This window comes from Falco rusticolus, chromosome 3 (genome assembly GCF_015220075.1).
Source record: "Falco rusticolus isolate bFalRus1 chromosome 3, bFalRus1.pri, whole genome shotgun sequence".
Taxonomy (NCBI): Eukaryota; Metazoa; Chordata; class Aves; order Falconiformes; family Falconidae; genus Falco; species Falco rusticolus.
The window spans coordinates 50,572,541-50,594,655 of record NC_051189.1 but is presented as its reverse complement, the minus strand read 5'-3'; the positions used below and the strand labels follow the sequence as shown (position 1 = coordinate 50,594,655).

Here is a 22,115-nt window from a genome sequence, read left to right as displayed (position 1 = left end):
ACTAAGCAAGAAAAGCATACAGTGATAAGCTTTTGTGTTGTGAAGCTACTGGGGTGGTATTTTTTCAAATGGAGAGTAGACACAGCTGAAAAAGAGACAAATAGAGAACTGACACTCTGGGTGAACAAAATTCTCCAGCACCTTTTCCTTCCTGGTAAGGGTCCTCAAATCCCTGCTGATGTTTGCACAAGTGTGACTGAAGAAAAACATGGATTTGAGGAAATGAGCTTTTAGCTGTTGTGAGGGCTTTAGAAGTTTGTCAAGAAAATCTGTTTCTCTTTAAATGTAACTGAGCTTTTGTAAGTAAATTTGGTAATGAGCCCTGAAAAAAAGGGTAATGGTTTGAATACTTTGGACATTTTGGTTAAGCAGAGTAGCAACTACAAGATATGTGTTAAACAACAGGGTCTGTAACTAGATGATGACTAGGAATGACAAAGACAAAGGTTGATGTTTCACTGACGATACAGATGCCCCTGGGAAGTGATTCTTTCTGATTTCCTGCTGTGATTTTTAAATTTGAAAATGTTTGTGTTGAAGGAGATCTAGCTTAGATCGCTTCTTCCAGACAACTGACATTCTGGGAATATCATACTTATGAAGACAGTGCTCTAAGTACATAGAACCCAAACCACATTACTGCATTTCAGCTATTTACTGGTCCAGCTGAAATGCCTCAATGGGGTTTTCTATTAATATATTTGAATTTACCTACCATTCTGGGTAAATTTTCTATCTCAGAGATCTTACCTGAAAGGTATAGAAAATCCGGTGTGGATGATAGCCTCATAGCCTACTCTTCAAAATTTAAAAAACAGATCTCAGCTGCAGAAACAGGCTTACGTGCTTGCAGGCTTGCACAGTGACTATAAAATCGAGGTTGAAAAAGTGCAGGTTAAAGTACATGTAAGTAACTGATATAAACAAAATGGCTGAAGACACAGAACGTGGGAAATAACCTTTTTGACGGTTATTAAACTTGAAGTTGAAATGTTACATTTATCTGTTGTTATAGTTGCATGTCCAGAAGTGAGCCTAAGTATTTTCTTTCTGTGAATTACATGTAAAGGAAATATTGATGAGGGATGTGTGTGCATTGGTGTGTAAATACGGGTATAGCTAGATGTGTAGAGATATACACAGGCACACACACTTATAAGGAGATAAGAAACAAGAAAATGGACATTTTCATCCCAAAGTACCCAACCTTTGCCACTGTTGGAAACAGGAAGCATACTAGACAAGTTATTGACTTGTTCCCGCATAGCTATTCATATGTGCATAAATAGTTGAATGAAAGCTTTTGAAGTGAATTCTCTATCAAGTTAAATGTGTGTGGGCTTACAAAAAAAAAAACCAAACAAAAAAACCCCCCAAAAACCCCAAACCAAAAAGGGTTTCCCTTTCCCAAAATAGGGGAGAGGTGATCTAAGAAAGTTTTGATTATGCAGAATACAATGAGTTAAAGAAATTTAAGAAGATCAGATTGAGATGCTTCAGCTGGGTGGAGCTGACAGGAGAAAGCATGGAAATTGTCACAAATCCACTGTGCAGTTTCATTACACAGTTTCTTATACAACTTTTAACATGACCTCCAGTGAAGATTTTGGGACGCACCACAAGGGAAAAACTGAAAAAGGGTTGTCTCATTAGAGTTCTTACTCCACCCCATATAAAATTTAATCTTTTTTTCTTTTAGAACTTCCTGGATTGTATTGATTGCTATTGTTACCTGATGCTTTTACATTCGTATCTTGACAGGTCAAAGCTGTAAACTTGAATTTCCCCATTTGGTTTGATAGTCGAGCTTGATAGTTACACATTCTTATTTTTGCATTAATGTTCATCACAATCCCAGCAGGAGTTTTAACAGTTCCTTATGTGAAGAAACGTTCTAGAGCAGTCCTACTTGTTGTCTGGAGGACTTTACTCTCTGAACTGATGCATCTAAATTCTGCTAGATTATTGCAGACACTAGAGCATGGTAGTCTAATGGTCTAGGTCCTTTCCATTGGAGACTTCATAGTCTGTTTCTCACATGCAAGACATGTGGGTGTAGGGATTGAAAATAGATGGGCAAGAAGCTTTGGGAATCTTTCTGTATTTAATATAGTTTACCATGTAAACTCAAAGTAGTTTATTTAATATACGTATAGTTTATTTAGTGCACTTCTAGTGTAGTTTACAGGGTGGAAACTAGGGGAACAGTAGCACAGATGACCAGCTAACGAACAGGCTGAGCACCAGCAAGCTTGGTATGGACCATAGTTTGGGAACAGATGATCTAGCGTTTTTGTTCTGGCATTCCTTTGGCTGATGTTCCTTGAAGCACTGGCAGCTTTCATGCAGCTTAACATTAGTTTCCATAAAACAGGAACATTTCTGCAGGACTTAAAAGAGAAGGAATACGTGGGAACCTCTTTACAGCTATGAAGCATTTCACAGCATTAACAGGGAGCTGCAGAGCCACTGTAACTGAATTTTTATAACCTGCTGTAAAATTGCATGGACATTTTCTTCTTTTTTAGAAAAAAGCATTAAGATTTGTCATGCTGTTACATGGCTATTCAGTTCTTGTTCATTTTTGTTAATAGGGAGCAATTGAAAGGCCAGAAAAAGCTGAATGCAAGGCCAAAAAAAGCAGGAGAGGGAAGGGAGGGGATGCCAAGTCTGAATGTAAAGCTCGAAGGCATTACTTTCAGGAGGCATGGGCTACCTAGATGTGGCATACACTTGTGTTCAGCACCTAGCTGTGAGACCTCGTGGATGCCTATGTTTTGTAGCCAACCTAGCAATAATTTGGACATTCTGAGCTTAAGCAAGATGGAATAATGTGACACTGCTTTTTTAGTAAAAGCTTTATTCAGAACGTACCTGAAGTTTAATGTGACAGTTCATAATAATGACAGAAAAAGCAATCAGGCCTTCTTTTTCTCATTGCTGTGGAGAAGTAGCTTTGATAATACACATGCCGCAGCAGTACCAGCCTGCTCCCCATTTGCCAGTTACGGGAACAGAGCTGAGGAGCAGCAAAGGAAGAGGCTGGTTTAGTCATAAAGTATTTGTATTCTTTGGGAGTCTTAGATGTGTTTTTGTCTCAGCTAAGTAGGCCAAGCGAAGTGCAGTGTCCCCTGAGCTTTCTGAATGCCTGCTGTAGTAGCGATGTGCCAAAAAGGCCAGGTTATGGATGGATGCAGCCCTGGAGAGTCTAAATTTAGTCAGCAGCTCCTCTGGTAATTCAGTTTTGACAACTCGAGAGAAAATCTGTCTGAGCATCTCAAAGCAATACAATTCTCTTTGCTTTAGGTGAGTGTCGTTTTGTCGGGTTTTGGTCTCTGGGTTTGACTTCCTGCAAGGCTGCTAACCTGAATGTGAAATGTATCATCCATGGTTTTAATTGAAGGCATAGTGTACTGCCTTTAGGTGGGCTTGAGACCTGCGAGCATTTAATTTGATACATGAATGAAAAATAATAGAAAACAACTAAGTGGATTTAATGTCACCAGATCCCATGTGCAACACCCATAGGCTCGGGGAATAGGAGTTTCAGATGAATTATGTCACTAGTTGTTTCTTAGGAGTCATGCTATTTTTATAATCAATGCACAGTGGCTCCTTAAAAAGAATTCTGCCTAAACAGCTTATAACTGAATTTTCTTTACTAAGGCTGTTTTTCATCTATAGGGAATACCAAGTGAACATGTTACAGGGCTTTTCATGAGTGTTTGGCTGCTATGTGAGAGTATATTCAAAATAAGAGTCAGGCAGGACACTACAGAGGGCTTCCATATGAATTAAAAGGAAACAACACAAAGCATACAAGCTATATAAATTATGAACAAGGAAGCTAGAAATGGTCAGTGTATATAGGAAGGAAAGTGCAGCCTGAAGTGAGGTGTAATTTCTGGTTTAGCTATGCTTGTGTGATCCTTTGAGGTTAAGGAGATACAGAATCTTTTCTCCTTTCTCCTGCACTTGAAAATTCTCAGTAGAATTATAAACTTGCAAATTGCCTGGCCTCCAGCGCATACAGGCCTTCCGTCTTTCAGGATTTGTGTGCAAGGATCAAGGATTAAATGCGGGGTGGGTTTTTTCCCCTTGTTTTTAATACATGACCATATTATAAAGAGAGCATGTGGTTTGGCATTTGCATGTTTTAGCCTCTGATGCTCTCTCTGCAGATGCCCTGAGTGTTGCCACAGGGAATTTTTCATGTGGTGACTGCTGTAGCCAGTACCATATCTCAGCTGGTGGTCCTCCTGTGAAAATACGTAGTCCCTCTATACATACATTTTGTTGGCAGTCCACCAACCTGATCTCAGAGGAAGGCAGGCAGTGTGGTGGCAGGGCAAGTGTCAGTCTTCGTCTGACTTTGTGTTGCCTCCCTGACTCAGGATTTGCGGAAGAGCTCCATCACAAGCCTCGGCAGGCTGTTGTCCTTCGTGACCGGTGTTGTGCAGGGAGGAGATTCTTTCCTGGCTTGCGGATAGCACCCGAGGTGTTCTCCTTCCTGGGACTGCTCCTTGGGGCTGTGTGCTGTGAGGCTGGTAACCAGCCCCTGGGCCCGGCAGTGCACGTTGGTGAGGTGGCCATGGTGCCTGCAGCACCAGCCAGCCTCGGCACTCTCGGCAGCAGCATGCCGGGCACGCTGCCTCTGGGCAGCCCTCTGTGGGAGAGGGAGCTTCTCTCCTGCGCTCAGCAAAGATCTTTGAGCAGGGCGGAGGTGACTGGAGAAGAAGGGTACTGGCCAGGCAGAGAGACATTGAAGAAGGACTTTTATTTCTGCATGTCATTTGTGTACATACATGCAAACCAGGTGTATTCTGTGGCTGCACAGGATTTGTTTTTTCCCTATCTCAGAAGGTGTTTTGCTTGGTGCCTGCATTAACCCATAACTTCCTGCCTGCTAACATCTGCATTATAGGACCGTGTTGGGAGCATTTGGTGTCAGCGTAACTTCTGTGCAACCCGGTGTGTTAATGCCTGCAAAGCTGAAGTGTGTTTCAACATCGATGGTTTTGGTTTTTTCCCAGTTTGCAGCCTTGCAAAGGCTGGGTCTCTAGAGCAAGTTGGATACATGAGTAAAACATGGGTTGGTCCCATTTGTGCTCTGTAACCAAGCCATGTTTCAAGGAACTGGCATGTTGTCCTGAGGTCGTGCAACACTGATGATGCTCAGTGTCAATGACTCTCTAATGACTTCCATATGATGTTTAGGATTAGAGTGATACAATGGATGTTAATGATTTGATTTAAGATCATTTCCAAAACTTTCTGAGAGCGCTTGCAAAGGAGTATCATGAGATTTGCAGCCAGTAATTTTTTTTTTTTAAATGTCACTCATTAAGAATTCAGGAGGAATAGAACTTAAGGTTGCTACTTTTTTCGAATTACTATTTAATTACTTGTAGCACTCCCTTGTAGCCAGTTGCTTGATCTCCCCCCCTTTTTAAAGAGCTTGTTAGATTTTTACATGCTGCTTTTTCTTAGGCACGATGAGTTGCACAGCTTTTTAAGTTAAATGGGAACTGTTTTCTGAAATTATTCTCATTTTCTATTTAAAATTTAATGAATTCCAAAATACATTATTGCTAAAAATTAAGTAATAAAAATCCTTCTGCATATAATTTATGAGCAGCTTAACAATTTACATATTTAAGAAAAAGATAACACAAGTTAACACAGGGGAAACCTCCCTGCAATATGCATATTTTAAATTATCAGTGGATATTCTGGATTATGTTGCACAAATGCCCCACCTGTGTGGAACAGAACTTTCTGAAGCAGATGTCATCTAGATGCAGGTATCTCAGTTGACCATTGGTAGAGCTGGTAGGAGGCACATAGTTCTTGTAGGCTGCTTTCTGTGGTGGCAGCATTGCTTTCAGAAGCTCCCATCTGTATGCAGGCAATCACTCTGCCCTCACTGAAGCAGCTGTGCTCTTGCAACTGTGCAGGAGTGTAGGGCTACACTCTAATCTGCATAATTTTTATTTTTTCCTTAAGTGCCCTCCAAGATTGTTGCTAGGGAGGGTGAAACTCAGATCAGAGTGGCTTCATTGATGCACAGCCCCATAAACACTTGCTTCTCTACAACTAAGCTGGCAGTAAATTGATGCGGGCTTGAACATTCACTGGGAAATGGGCTGAAAGTTCTTAAATTGGGTTTTTTTTAATTGGAGATATAGAATTGTATTGACCTGTATCCTAGGCCACATAGGTGCTGCTGGAAATAAAAATAGCAGAATTGGAAGGCTATGATTTCTGATGGAGTGCTCAGCATGAATTGTGCTGTTTCTTAAACATGTGTCTGTATGTAACAGAACTTTATGCTTACAGACATGACCAGTTTTTTTAAAAAAAATCCTTGAGTGGCATAACAGAACAGCTGTATTTGAAATCTAAATTAAAATCTATATTCTGATGTCTTAAGTCAAAAACCTACTACTGTTACCTACCTTAACATCACTCCTAAGGAAGCAGTTCTAGGAAGCCTGAGGTAAAAGGCAAGCCCTAAGTGCTGCTGTACTGTAAACAATTATTGCTGCCATCTGTGGGGTTTCTTTCCCCTTCTCTTCTCAAAACTATTAGGTCACGCATGCTTTTTGCAAGTTACTGCCTTATTTTGTTGTTGTGATCCCAGCAACAGAAATACCAGGTGCGTGCAGTTTCCCATCAGTGTTAACAACCATTGCTCTAGTGAACTGAAGTACTGATGACTAATACATACACAAATCATCCTGTATTTTCCAAATGCATGGACAGATTATTGCAGATTTGGAGGGAACAAATAATTTGACGGGATTTGTATCTAATGGGACAGAATTTATGTTTTTAGATTATCCGAAATAATTTCCTTAAAGCAAAAAAAACCCCAAAAAACCAAAACCAACATTATAATTACAGGAAAAGATATAGTCAGCCTTTTTCCCAAATGGGAGTTTTCAAAAATTGTCTACATGAAAATCAAACTGAGGCCTGGTTAAAAAGGTTTAAACTTGACTTGCATGCTATTTTAGAACAAAATTCTCACTAAGCATATATAGTAAATTTCTAGTGTAGCACTTAGCTCCTTTTGCTGTGGTTTGGACACCAGAAGTAAAATAAAGCCCCTGCCCCCAAGACAGACCTGTCTTTTCATGGGCCCTTTGCATTCCCATGTTGGCTGGTATGGTTTTATGTGACTTTCTGGGATCTTGCTCCCACACACTTGCATGGATGAAGTGGGAGGGACAGAGTCTTCTGACACTCGATACGAGGAATTGACCTAACTTCTATTTGGGACGAATATCAACTTGGCAATACCTGAGCTTGTATTAGAGTATTTCTACTAAACACTGCATTAGTATGTAAAGTGCTAGCTACAGAAGATTTAAAAAGTTAGTTTGCAAGTAATATTTTCATTTTTCTTTATAAATACATAAACATAAATGCTAAAAGACCCAAGGATCTAATCTTGCTCTCCACTGAAATCTAGGTTTACTGAGCAGTAAACACTTGTAGCATACAGGATTCTCTTGTCTTCATTATCTCCTTTAATTTCCTTGTGCTTTAAATAGCCAGAAGCAGAAGTATGTTTGATTATCAAGAAAATGCTTGTTTGCATTTGTGGATTCATCAGCCTCCAGATCCGAAGAGGAGAAAGGAGAAAAAACAAAGATCTGTAATGATGCAGAATGCATATGCTTCAGAGCAGAGTCAGTCAGTATGGGCAGTCTGGGAAGGACGCATAGAAAGAAGCAGGGAAAGAAAAGTATAGGACAAAAGATAGAGTGAGTTAGGCATTACTGCAAGGGGGCCTAGTGAGAGGTTATCTACAATGCTGAAAATGTAAGAATACTCTGATTTTATGGACTTAGTAGAAATTTTCAGCTTTGCCACTGCATGTGGCAAAACCCTTCAATTGTAATAGCCTTAAACGACCACCTTTTCCATTCTCAGTTTGTTGTGTGTCTTAATTCTGCCTCAGCATCCCTTCCCCTCCTCTGGCAGCTGCCTGCCTGCCCAGCCCCGCAGGTGCAGTGCCCTCCCTGCGTTTGCTGCCTGCTCTGCCCTCAGCCGGGTGTGGGGAGCCCAGCAAATGCCCGCAACACCCTGATGCTGCTGAGCTTTCTGCTGGTTAATCGGGGCAAAAGCAGCGGCTGCTGGGGGCGTGATCAGCGCGGCCATGATTGCACGTTGGGTTTGGAGTCTGGCCTGTAAATATCTTCTGTGACAAATGGCTGCGTGGATATTCTAGATCAAAACACAAAAGGACTTTTAGCCAGTGATTCAGTATTGCTTGTTAGCTAATACAGGGTGAGAGGTTTTTAGCATTGATCCCTTTTCTGCAGTGTTACCAGCTGTAGTTTTAATCTTTCATTGGAGTAGATTCTGGATTATTTCTGGTTTTGTGTGTATGTGCATGTTTATGCATATAAAAGTTTTTTGGTCATAGAAACAGATTTATTGTGAGAGTCATTCTGGACAGGTAGTACGTTTTCACTCCTCTGTAAAGATTTGTTAAGGTTTTAGGGGTGGGGTTTTTTTGGAATTCAGGTTTTTGGTGGGTTTTTTTCTGAGAAAACATAGGGAAATTTTTAGATCTTGAATAAAATATAGTGGCATAAAAATCCTTTTGTCCATGTAAAATATGCAAGAGAGAGGTCACAAGCCACGATGTCATTAACTCTACTGCCATTTTCTTTACATTTTGTTAAAAATATTCCTTTCCCATGCACCCACACTGAAGCATCAGTTGTATAGTAAACTACATAGGCCTAAAGTGCTGCCCACTGCAGAGGACTGCATGTCTATATGCTGTGGCTGCGAGGTAAAGGCATTGCAGTCTTGCATCACTTAAGTAGGACTGCTCTTTCTGCTGCCTCCAGGAAACCTAAGCCACGGGCAGTGTAGAAAGTAGTGTCCGCATTCTGCTGTGCATTTGTCACATTCAAATGCAATGTGACAGCTACAAGCTTTAGGGGGTAAAATTTTTAAATTATAAATAAATACGTATATAATATTAAATACGTACATAACCTCCATGTCCAAAATCAGCTAGTCCCAGTTGACTTGTGATATATTTACTTTCTGCTGTCGTTGTGGTAGTTAGGTCTCTGCCTTTTGGGAGTTGGGAAGAGTTTCCTCTTTGTAGTTCACGGTGTTCAGCTCAGCCCATGCTTGTATGTTGCTTCTGTACTTCAGGAAGGAGCATTTTAATGAATTGTGTTTGCCGATGTAATAAAATCCTCCTGTTGGGGAAATGGCCCAGCAGCCAGCTTCGATGCTGTGTCAGAGAGCAGGTTCGTGCTGTCATGTGGATGTAGTCCAGCGTTTTTTGCCCTCCAGTGTTGTGCAGACCCAGGACCACCCCCTGGCTGGCAGACGCACAGAAACAACTGCCAGCAGGATGGGAAGAAAACACAAGGAAATACCGTAACTAGAGTCTTAAACCTAGGAAGACTCTGTGTAAAGGCATGCAGAAGGAATTTGCATTACCAGCAGAAGGAGAAAATCTCATGTGAACACTTTGGGTTTCTAGTTTTCTAAAAGGATCTAGATGAAAGGTTGCACAGTGCATTTTCAAAGCCTCTAGGCAATTACTTGGATATCAGAGTAAAGCTTATAATTGGGGTATGGGGAGGATGAAAGGACAGAGTTAGGAACAAATTCCATTTATAACATTAAATGATTGCATAATAATCCTTTTGCATGAAATTAAGTAGTAATGAATGTAGTCAAGTCATGCATTACCTGTATATCCGTCCTTTTAATTGTAATGTCATTTTTCTTTTGCCACGTATTTACCAGTTCTCTTGCTAAGGATGAGTTTTGAATAACTAATTGTGTTTCTATAGCTTTCTATAAGAGAAGCAAATTTGTCATCCGATGTTTGTAACCTGCCAGAAGGCTCCTTCACCTTTAGGGATTATTTTACTTTGATTCCTAATCATAACAAAATCATTGCAAACAGCTAAGCACAAGCTTGGAAAATCAGATATATTTTTAATAACTTTTTTCTCCCACAAAGGTTGGCAACATGAAGATCATTACTTTTTTTTTTTTTAAGTGGCAGCAGTTTTCAGCATTAAAGCTTGATCTTGGTAAGGCCCTTAGCAAAACCTCCTTCAATATTTTGGGAAGCTTTTTTCAACTCCACTCTTCAACTCTGCTTCTCTTTTGGGGAAGTTACAAGCTCTGTAACGCTTCATATGATGGTTGAGTGGATACAGAGAATGAGATACTATCTCATGCATAAAGTTGGTCCTGTCAAAACAGATGCATACCCATGGAGAAAAATGTCTTAAAGTTTAAGTTATTGTTGTGTCTCCTGTACAACTGGGCAAGCCAAGAGTCCGCTTTGTTAATTTGGTTTTGGTATGAGCACTGAGCAGAATTATTTTTTGATAAAAATCATTGTTGTTGATACTGGGCTGAACTGTTAGGTGAGATCTGGACACTTGTTTGTCAAGACTGATCTGCATTAAATGCACAATAGTCCTTTTTGTGGAAGTGAAATTGAACTTGTCAGGAGTAACCATGCGATCACTTCCCTGCCCGGTATGCGCAAGCGCAGGGGCTGCACTGCACACTCCATAGCCCTCTGCTCCAGAAATGAACTTCACTGAACCTTTACTAAGTAGAAAGCATTTTGTAGAAAACTCTATTCTGAAGAACTGAAATTGGTTTTCCTCTGACTTCCTCAAACATTTTCATCCTTTATTTCTAAACACTTGAGTGTGTCAACAGTAAAGACTTATTTGGCAAATGGCGGTGACAGCATGATGATGTAGGAGGAAGCTCCCTGCATACGCGAAAAGGCTGGAGAGGTTACCAGTTCTCAGTACACTGTTCAGAAATTTTTCCATGTACTTGCCACTGTGTGCTGGATGAGTTATACACACAGAGGCATGCACCCCCCTACCTACTACTGTCTAAGTTCGGAGAGCCCTCAAGGTTGAACTTAGAAAACCTTATTGTTTTGAGTGAGAACTGAAGCTGGCAGCCCAGCTTCTGAAACCTATGGGCAGACTACCCTGAACTCTGCTTATTTAAATGTTTTACTTGGGAGATGAAAATCAGTAAGGCTGTCTCTTTTAGAGGGGTAGGAACTAACATGTTTTAAGAAGCTGGAACTTCACAATTACTTTTTTTTTAATCACGATTTGATACAATCTTAAGTGATTGCCTTGGACTTGACTGGCATTCAGCTACAAGTGCCAGAAAAGAGATGATCTTGGTTGAATTTAGGGGGCTGTGAGGATTGAGTGGAGCTTGTTTAAGAGATTCCCATTTGGACTGTGATCTCATTGTATGGACAGTTCTAGTGTGTGTAGGGACTCCCAAGAAAATCCATTTTAAATAGAAGAAAGATTTACTTTGCGTTAGTCATGGTGGCTCTTCTTTCATAATGAACACAATTCATTATGCATCCAGAGTGAATGGAAAAACCCCACATAGTACGTCACACTGCTCAATGTACATTAGACAAGTGCATCTTGGGTGCATAGTGTTAGGTTGAATTACAGCAGGGACTTATTCAGCTCAGTTGCTTTCTGCTAATGACATTAAATGCCATTTGGTCTTAGGTGGTTGCATCTGGATTAACACCAATGCATTCTCTTGTTATAGGAGCAGCTTACTGCCAGTTCATGGACATGTTGTTCCCAGGGTGCATTAGCTTGAAGAAAGTAAAGTTTCAAGCAAAGCTGGAGCATGAATACATTCACAATTTCAAACTTCTGCAAGCGTCATTTAAAAGGATGAATGTGGATAAGGTAGGCGTTCTGTATTTGTATGTCAATCGCCACAGATTTCAAGAGTTGTATAAACTGGTAAGATCAATAAATAGGGGAAATAAACTACAAAATACTTAAAGTCCACTTTTTCAACTTTCGGACTGAAAGCTGGAGTTAAAAGTTGTATGTGAAGATGATGTTCTTGATCTTTCTTTATCTGAAAGAGGGTATTTAGGCATGAAGGAGAAAATTTGGCATGCTCCATTTAGGTACAAACTGAAAATTGAGTCCATGTGTCCTCTGAGGAACTTTGCAGCCTAACTCATTGTATCTTAATATCAGCGACCCTTTTGATAAAATACCATGTGTTAGAAATTCTGTACCATCAGTGAACCTTAATTTTAGATACAGTAAAATTATTGGTGACCTGAATTTCCAACAAAATAACTTGGAAATATGCTGTTCCCATAAGCATTCCATGTTTCTTGTCCGAAACAGGGTTTAAGGAATTTAAATTACTCAAGAGCTGGAATAATTTACCTAGTGAATCAATAAGTTGGACAGCACATGTGATCTTGTAAAGCTAAGAATGGAAGTCTCTTAGAAAATGGCTTGTTCAACCATAAGGTATTGGTTTGTGCTTGAATATGAGAGTCTGATGGACTCACCAATGTAGTTTTAGTTTTATACAGATGCAGTACCTGTATACCATTTCATGGTTCTGCTCTGGTTTTAGCGTTTCCTGAAATGTAAACAGTCTTAATCGAGAGTCCTGTAACACTTTTTTATAAAGCACTGGAAAACCCTCATTGTTTCCTGAAATGTTGTGGATGCTTCTGTTTACACTGTGATTTGCTAGTGAAATATTGGAAAGCCTAATAAAGTTAATGTTATCAGTTTTTCTGTTGGCAGCAAACTTACTATACCATCTCAGTGTAAAATTAAGATACAGGTGGAACTACCTGAAAGGACATGCTAAATGCCACGTTAATCCTTCTAGGAGTATCACAGACTTATAAAATGCTGCACATACGGCTTAACCTTGAAGAAGAAATGGAAATTGCAGTGGTTTTCGGTACCCTTTTTCCAGCTGAAAATTGAATGCATTGAGGAGACATTAAGATCCATCTAACTTGACCTTTTTAATCAGCTGCATGAATTAAGCAAAGCAGGGCAACTCTCCTTCTGCAGCTGTTCTTTGTGTCTGCCCACAGTGCCTGGGAAGCTTGAGCAATGTTATATTGGTCCAAGACACCTTTTGGAGCTTTCATTTCTGTGAAGATTTTGCAGGACGTGGATATGGAGACAGCCTCATAACCTTTATTTTGTTTTGCTAAAACATTATAGGCATCTTTTTTTCAACTTCTGCATGTCCACAAACTGTTCCATGTATAGCTATATATGGAATGGAAAAAAAATTACAAGGTTAAAACCTCAGGGTTAGTTTGTATGATGAACATGTACTACCAAAATGTAGGTTGGTTTGAACTTCAGCATGTCTTGGAAAAAGCTGCTGGGTTTTTGTAGTTCAAACAGTGAGACAGAGAGCAAGAAACTACCATCTGGACCTTTTGAAGAGTTGTTCATTTTTAGTATGCCAAACTGTAGCACGTCCATTGAAAACAGAAATCCCTAGTTAGCTGAATATAGTGCTGCTCCCAGAGCAGCTTTATTCATCATGGCTGTCACTGCAATAAGAAAGGAGTAACCCTGGAAGAGCAATTACAGAGGCTCAGATACACCCACTTTATAGCCACTTCAAAGGATGTGACTTTGTTTTATTTTGATTCTATTTCTTATTAAGAGCACTTGCAAGTCCACCATAATCCCCTTTCTTTTAGGAAGCAAACAATGGGAGAGGAATATATGCTGATATAGTCAGTAGACTTTTTTCCCAAATAAGTGTGTGATGTAATTTTTAAATTTAAAAATGGCAGTGATATGTTATTGAGACCTTTCTTCTACCTTTCAGGTAATTCCCGTGGAAAAACTGGTCAAAGGGCGCTTCCAAGACAACTTAGATTTCATTCAATGGTTTAAGAAGTTCTTTGATGCTAACTATGATGGGAAGGAGTATGATCCTGTGGAAGCTCGACAAGGCCAAGATGCTATTCCTCCACCAGATCCTGGTGAACAGATCTTCAATCTGCCCAAAAAGTCTCACCATGCAAACTCTCCGACTGCAGGTATATTGCATCTTAAAGAATTCAGTTTCTGTCTCTGAAGACAATTATAAACTGTGTTATATATTACATAAATACTAGTTTCCTCATGTGTGTGGGTCATTCTTTTTGACTTGTTGTAGGCCTAGCATCTGAGACAGAAGTTAACACCTTGTGGTGCGCTCTAGTTTGGCCCAACCTATCAAACATGGGGTCTCCTCCACTGAACCCTTGATATAAACAATGCAGATTCTAGTGATGTCTGATGGTGAACGCAAAGGCATTTAACCTTCTTATTGCTGAGTGTGGTATGTGTAAGTGTATTCAAGAACATTAAATGGAGTGTGTTCCCCTCTCGCACCTCCACCATTACAGGAAATTGCTAGCACAGGCTGATTTCTTTTTTTATTTTTTGTGGTACGTGAAATGTTTCCAAATCTTAAGGGCTGACCAGAAGGAAAAAATTAATTGATCAGTGGCTTTATGTGCTTTTTGTTCAGGGACACTAGTCCTCTTAAGTGAACAACATACAACTGTTGCTCTTTCTTGAAGATACCTGTCTTCTAACTTTTAATTTTGTGTTTGTACTGGGTTTTGCTAGGATAGAGTTAACCTTCTTCACAGGAGATTGTATGGTACTGTTTTTCATTTTTGTGACTAGAACGGTATTGGTAAGACGTGGATGTTTTAGTTATGGCTGATCGGTGCTTACACAGTGTCAAGAACTTTTCTCTTTCTCACATTGCCTTGCCAGCAAGCAAGCTGGAGGTGCACAAGAAACTTGGAGGGAACACAGTTGGGACAGCTGACCAAAGAGGTATCCCAGACGATATCATGTCATGCTCAGCAATAAAAGCTGGGGGAAGGAGGAGGAAGGGTGGGGGGATGTTTGGGGTCGTGGTGCTTGTCTTTGCAAGTAACCATTACATGTGACTGAGCCCTGCTTTCCTGGGGATGGCTGAACACTTGCCTGACAGTGGGAAGTGATGAGTGAATGTTTTATCTTGTTTTGCTTGTGTGCGTGGCTTTTGCGTTACATAATAAACTGTCTTTATCTCAACAAGTGAATTCTTCTCACTTTTACCCTTCCGACTCTCTCCTCCATCCCACCAGGGGACAGAGAGTGGGCAGCTGTGGGGGGCTCGGCTGCCTACTGGGGTTAAACCACAACAGTGTTCCTGGAACAGGCCAAAGAACTAAGCCTGATCTTTGGTGTTTATGTAATATGGGCATGACTGGTCACTAAGCAGATGCCATTTTTTGATAACTGAGAGTTAAGCGAACAGGAGAGTAGCTAATATTTCTTTAAAAAAGTGATCATTGCTCAAGTGTTACTGGGGTTGATTTGCCTGTACAGATATAGATTTGTGCAAACAAAAACATATGTGCATGCACACACAATTCTTTTATTGGTTTGTCCCGAGTGAGTTTACCTTATTCATACTAACCCATTCCTCAAATAAGGGTTAATTTTCATTTTACTTAAATCTGTTACCTGTCTTCTCACGGGCTGAGATATGCACCAGTGCTGGTAAGGGGAAGGGGCAGGTATCAGGTGCCCTTAGTTTTAGGCTGGCTTATGCTCTGGATCATACCCAGAGTTCTGCTTTGATCACTTCTGACGTCCAAGTGGGGCTTACTTGGCCAGCTGCCTTCAGCTCATTAGTGCTTCCAGGAAACTGAGCACCTAATAGCAGGCCAGAGCTGCTTTGGGCTTCTAAAGCTTGTCTGCATCTTTGTTTTGCACCATCTTGTGTCTGAACTTTTGAATTTCAGGGCCTGGTACACTATAATTTCCCACGTGATGTCTTGTACTCCCTTTGAAAACAAAAAAACCCCGAGTGCTAATGTCACGATGTTGTCCAACTGAGAAACTGGAAAAGACGCTTTTATTAAATACAGACTTTACCACGCTTGTTAATTCTTCTTGCAGATGATCTGTTTTTGCCAAAGTCACAAATGTGCTATCCAAAGTAGAGCTGTGGAGATGACAATTCTAGAAAAATAGAACAGCTACTGGAGTGGAACCATCTAGCTGATACGGAGGATAATGCAGTGATCTTGTGTGGTGTCACTGGTTGTACGAAGAGCATGTCCTGTACCTTCCCAGCCCATGTATGGAATAGGAAAACAGAGATAGTGTGATGAGTTTTGGTAAGGTCTTGTGGCTATGAGAGTTAGCTTTTTCATGGAAAGCTTCCATCGCTCTTAAGTATAGTCCAGAAGTATGACAGGCAGGATGCCATTTTAATTTCTGTTGAGCTGAGGAGGGGGCGTGTGGATATTTCATGATGCTAGGTGAAATGAGAGTTCTGGCTTGTATTGCTGCTTGTGTTTTAGAACTAGGGCTATTTCAGTTAGGTGTCAGTCATTCGAAGGTTTATGCAGTTTCTGGGTGAGCAGGTATTTGTTTTGCTGATGTATTGAGCCTGTGTGCCTGGCCTGCCCACACCCTGTAGCCTGGTCACTTGAAAGGATGGGAGTCCTTACGGGGTGCTTGCTGGCAGAGAGAGGACACTGGGAGGAGTGCCGTATGCATCTGCGAGCTTGTGTGTGCCTCATCTTCTGCCATTTCGGAGTAAATTGAGATGATGTGGAAGTAAGTCCTGGGTAGCTGGGAAATTGCCATAAAAGATGTGCTTCTGTACCTCTGCCTTGTGCACCTGCGTGCTTAGCTGGAAATGAAGGCGTATTCATTACGGTTGTTATAGGAACTGTAATATGCCCATGTGAGCAAAGCAAGGTTAGCCATTTATATGAAAAGGGCAAAAAAAGAGAAGGCCTCGTGAGTTCCCCTGCAGCATGTTAAGAATTCCCTGCCCCATCTGGAGCTTTGTCTTCCTTGATGTTACAGACTCCGAGAGAGTATGTGCCCGTGAGTAAGTACAACATCAGGTGGCATAGTTTAAATTGCTACCTATGGCTTTTATGTTGTTCTTTTGTTCTACTTTCCTGAGTCTTCAGTGAAATGGCTGAGGTTTTGGGCACGGCTGTACTTCCATTGACTTTGTTGTGGGAGCAATAAACATTGTGGGCTGCTGATGCAATAACCTCTTACACCAATGCAGCAAGCATTTGCCAGCATCTGTAGCCACTCACCTCGGGTTTTGTACATTTTCTTTTTTTATGTCATTTTTAATTTGTGTGATTTGCTCTACATTAGCACTGAACCTTTGAAATCTTAGTACTGCCTTGTTTCAGTTCATTAACAAAACAAAAAGGAAGCAGTAGTGAGAGAATATAAAGAACCCAGAAGATCTTTCAACATAATCCAAAAGTTTTTAAACAGTGTGCAGTGGACATACCTAAATGTAGACATCTGTTGTTTAGTGTCAGGAGCAAGCACACATATGGAAACACATTCATATTATATTTTTGGTTATGACAGACTCCTAAATATGCCTAGATTGGTCAAATATATACATTTCTAAAGGAATAATTTATTTACCCACTAGCAATATCGTATGTGTTTCAGATGATTCCTGTTGTTCCATGGAATAACTCTTCCAGTGCCCTTTGTCAGAGTTCTGGTTTTGAGTGATTTAGGAGGTGCCGATCTCTTGAATTACTCATCACTTCTTTGTAACACTCACTGTATTTTCAGAGTTAGACTAAGATGTGTCTTTCAGTTAACAAGAAAGTGGTCAAATCCCTAAGGACTTCTCTGAAAGTTTGCCCCAAAAGGTACTGGCATGAGTTAGAATTATGTTTGGTATTTTAATCTGACACTAAAGCTTGACAAGACCTATGGTATCGAGTATCTGCTTTCCATACATATATCTACCTACGTCTCTGCAAATGCAGTGTGGTCTTTATTTCATTTTTTTAAAATGCTTTTAAAACAACCCAAAACTTGAGAAATCTGAAAATGCGTCGTTTTTTGTCGGGAAGCAGGCCAGCAGCCATGGCCTTCCAAAGGCAATCCGACTGAGGAGTCAGCGCAGGTCAAGGATAATGCAGCTCGGAAATGGAAGCGTAAATAGGTCCCTGCAACTAATCTGCTGTGCCACCCTCATGTTGCCTCGTCCCTTCCTTGAGAGACAGAGCCGATTTGTTGCAGAACTGATGGCGGCACAGTGGGTGGATGGCTTTGGCAATACCTGTAGAAGGCTGCTTCTAGAAAGAGTAGGAGCAGCAAGGATCTGCCAGGTAAATGCAGCTCCCTGCTGGGGGAATGAATATGTTTTCATCCTTCAAGGAGCGGAGCCAGCAGCACAGATCACCGCTGCAGGCTCTCTGCCAACAGCACCACAGCTGCTTTTAGATATAATGCCATCTGCCAGCCCTGAGCCGACTTTCGATCTGCAGCCTCTGCTCTTCTCTAATGCAGTGGTAAGCAGCCTACAGATGTAGAGTCAAAATTATGGCAAGGGATTAAAATATTAGGGCTCTGTTGTTTGTACCGGTTCTAATGCTCCCTGTGGAAAACAGCAGAAAAAGCTTCATCTGATCAAATTGAAAATGGTGATCAGGTTGTCAGGGTTTTAGCTTAGTGTCTTACATAAGTATTGCTGTATGTCAGAGCAAATCTCCATGGAGCACTGTTTTGTGTATGGGTGTGGGGTGTCAAAAATGCACAGGTAAAGGACAGCTTAATCATATTAATTATTTACATATAAGCTAAAAATGCAGGAGGTTCTTAGATCTGAAGGCTGTTAGATGTTTTAGCTTGAACTATTCAGTGAGAGCAGGATGACTAAAGCAGAGCTGGAAAATACTGGAGGATCACATGAAGGCTAAAAATACTCATGCTATGACAGGGAAAATAACCAGGGCAGAATGAACTGTTTGTGCACGAATGCTTTATGTATACTGTGCCATTGAAGAGCCAATTGCACAAAAAAAATATACTGATTTTCTTTAGGGAAATGGTATATTCTACTGTGGCAGATGTGCTGTAAATTAATTTTGAGGGATAAAAATACTCAGAAAAAACAGGCTTTATTTTAGCAGCCAGTGATATGATTAGGACTCCTGGGAGACTAGAGAACTCATGCTAATGATTTTTTTTCTTTGCTTTCCACTAAAACATGCTACCTTTTTCCCCAAGTGGCTGGCAGTTGTTGGTGGTGGTGGTACCCTCCGCTTGCAGTGGTGCGGTGCTTCAGGGCAACGTGGCAGAGCTGGAGATGGAAAATGCCATGGGGCGACAAATTGAAAATGCTTTTGTGTCTGGTTCATACGAGGCCAGGAATTGTACTAGCCGATGGGAACAGCATGTGCAGTGACAGTGCTGGCCTGGGAGGTAGAAAGTGGCTTAGCCTTAATACAGACACACCCCTTCTGCCAACGTGAGGAGAGTTTAATTTTTAAACCCACTGAGCCCAAGAATTTAGACCATGAAGGAGCACTGCTTGCAGTGCAGGAGCCAGGGCCTTTTTTCTAGAAAGCAAATTGTGTTTAGAAAAGTGGTGAAAATTGCTGTCTTAATTTTCTGTGTACTATGGGTGTGGTTTGAATGTCTGTGTTGCTCAGATTTTTACATGATCTTTCAAGTTTCAATATGCACTTCTTCCCATGTTTTCTTTCAGATTTTTCCTTTTGAGACTGCTTTCTCCTTACAGCTAAGCAGACAGTTGAATTTTAGAAAACGCATGGTTTTAAGAGCATTTCAAATTTTAAATTGTATCCTTCTGTTAAGCCTATGTGGAATGAATGCTTGCATGCTTGAAGGTGTTTCTAGAGAAGACAGGGGTTTCAGTTAGAACAATTAATAGCTGCCATTAAAATGTTGGTTATTTTAGATCTAAAGAGAAGTCTTCATTTATGCTGGGGAAAGGGCTGTGGGTTAGTTCCCAACTATCAAATCTCCTTCTATTAAAGACAAACTGAAAGAGTCGTGCCATCAACAAAACTTTATCATCTGACAAGTAGACTGCCTGATATGTTCTTGCTTGGATTGCTCTGCTGAAATTTGTAAAAGGTGCTTCAGTTTCAAGTACTTGTACACACTTCTCTGTCAGCTGTCTGGCAGTGATGATCAGCATAGAGCTCATCAGACTGTGCTGTAGCCAGCAGCAGCGGAGGTAGGGAGAGCTGAGGGGGACAGAGGGGTCCTGCCACCCAGGGAAAGTGAGTACCACAGAATAATTAGGCAGTTGCACTGCAGCATGTTGGGATGCTAAAAGTCAAGTCAGATTTTGTCTGAGGTCGTTTCATTCCCATTAAGCATCATTTGTCATCACTTGTGCTATTAAGTATCCCTAAATTGAGCAGTTTCTTCCATCCCGGTGTAGCTGCAACAGTAAGTATGTGTGAATATTAATTCTTATACTGTTCTCAGTCATTGATTTTAAGTGGATACAGAGTTTTTCTTTAGCTCATGAAGAAATTGCTAGCTCTGTGGCCTCTTGGTGGGTTTGTTTTTTCTTCTGTGGCATGCATCAGGAATACTAATTTTATGGAATCCTTTAATTTGACTGAAGATAGATGGTGAGTGATTCTCAAATTCCTCTGAAGCAGTGGTCATGTGGACTCAGCCAAGCCTTATGCTTGCTCAGGGCTTCCATTGCTCTCCACACCATCCTCATGCATGTCTACACTGTAATCACACACATGTTTTCTTGGAATCTTACATAAATATTTAATGGTGTATTAATTGCTCATATAGCTTCAAGGAAGATTTCTCCATAAAGAGTAAATAGGTTTCTTGTCTGCAGGACTGCACTTGTGATGTAAAGTGACTGGGAATTCACAGCCTGGCTTTGCTGTACACAAAATCTCTACAGTACCAGCATCCACTGTTTTAAATTGCAGAAGTGTACATCTCTTTGTGAAGCTTACGTCTTTACCAAAAAGAATAGTAACGCTGAAACTGTGGGGGATATATTTAATTATGATGGATTGACTAGTTATTTTTTCTGGAGCACTGCAGATAGAAACCTGTAATGCATTTCAAAGTTGGTTCATCTAACTTATTTCAGTACAACAAAAAAATAATTTGTCTTTCAAATGTGAATTTATTTTTCCCATCTCTGCTAGCGTTACGTGGGGCAGGTACAAAAGTTTATGCAGGTGCTAACTGAAGCAGCTGCAATACTGTTTACAAAAAATTCCAATTGGACCCTGCATTGGTCTAAAGTCAGAGTATGCTGTAACAGAAGTTCTCACAGAACAGTGGAAGTGGGAAGGCACCACCGAGATCATCCTGTCTGACCCTCCTGCTCTAAGCAGAGTCACCTAGAGCTGGTTGCCTAGGACCGTATCGAGTCGAGTTTTGAGTATCTCCAAGGATGGAGACCCCCCAGCCTCTCTGGACTGCTTGTTCAGGTGTTTGATAACCCTTAGGGTGAAGAAGTTTTTTCTTATGTTTAAATGGAATTTCTTGTATTTCCATTTGTGCCCATTGCCTCTTGTCATTTGACTAAGGGCCACTGAAAGAAGTGTCTCCATCTTCTTTGCAGCCTCCCCTCACGCACGTACAAGAACCCCCTGAAGCTTCTCTTCTCCAGGCTGAACAGTCCCAGCTCTCTCAGCCTTTCCAGTCCCTTAGCCATCTTCATGGCTGTTTGTTGGACTCTTTCCAGTATGCCCATGTCTCTCCTGTGCTGGGGAGCCCATAACTAGACCCAGCACTCCAGATGTGCCTCATCAGTGCTGAGCAATGGGGGAGAATCACCTCCCCCAGCCTGCTGGCATTGCGCTTCCCAGTGCAGCCCAGGAGGCTGTTGGCATTCCGTGCTGCGAGGCTGCATTGCTGGCTTGTGCTCCTCGTGCTCAACTTGGTGTCCACCACAACCGCCAAGTCCTTTTCTGCCCCACTGCTTCCCAGACTGTTGGCTGCCAGCATGTTCTGGGGCGTGCATGGAGCTGTTCCTTTCCAGGGGCAGGGGTCTGCACTTCTTTCTGAACATCAACAGTGAGTTTGAAAAGGAATTGGTAACGGGTAACATTTATGGTGCTGATTACAATGCAGTTCTCTGTGATCAGTGAGGAGAGCTGGTTATCAGATATTCTTTTATATAAAATATTTGTGTAAATTTTTGTGCTTTCTCAGAATTTGTAAGTGGGTTATAATATAAATATTTTCATGGAAGATATTATTTTGGACAGATTTTAAACTACTTGGATTATATTACAGTCCCTCTGAGCAATGCATTAGGAATTATTCCACAATTGCACTAATTGAGTGCAAAGTCATTATGGTGCTCAACAGCAAAGTCATTAAGTCTACCAAGATCTTTCATCTCCATTTAAATATCTGGCTGTTTCAAGTACTTTGCACTACTCTACC

General features: G+C 41.0%; 1 protein-coding gene across 4 annotated transcripts in view; it reads left to right on the top strand.

Annotated features, from left to right (window-relative positions):
• MAPRE2 (microtubule associated protein RP/EB family member 2) overlaps positions 1-22,115 on the top strand; it is an 89,485-nt gene that overhangs the window by 50,529 nt on the left and 16,841 nt on the right. For all 4 annotated transcript variants that reach the window (XM_037379432.1, XM_037379434.1, XM_037379435.1 and 1 more), the window contains 2 exons: positions 11,614-11,759; positions 13,693-13,906. In XM_037379432.1, coding sequence (XP_037235329.1) covers positions 11,614-11,759; positions 13,693-13,906 — 360 coding nt within the window. The remainder of the gene's footprint in view (positions 1-11,613; positions 11,760-13,692; positions 13,907-22,115) is intronic.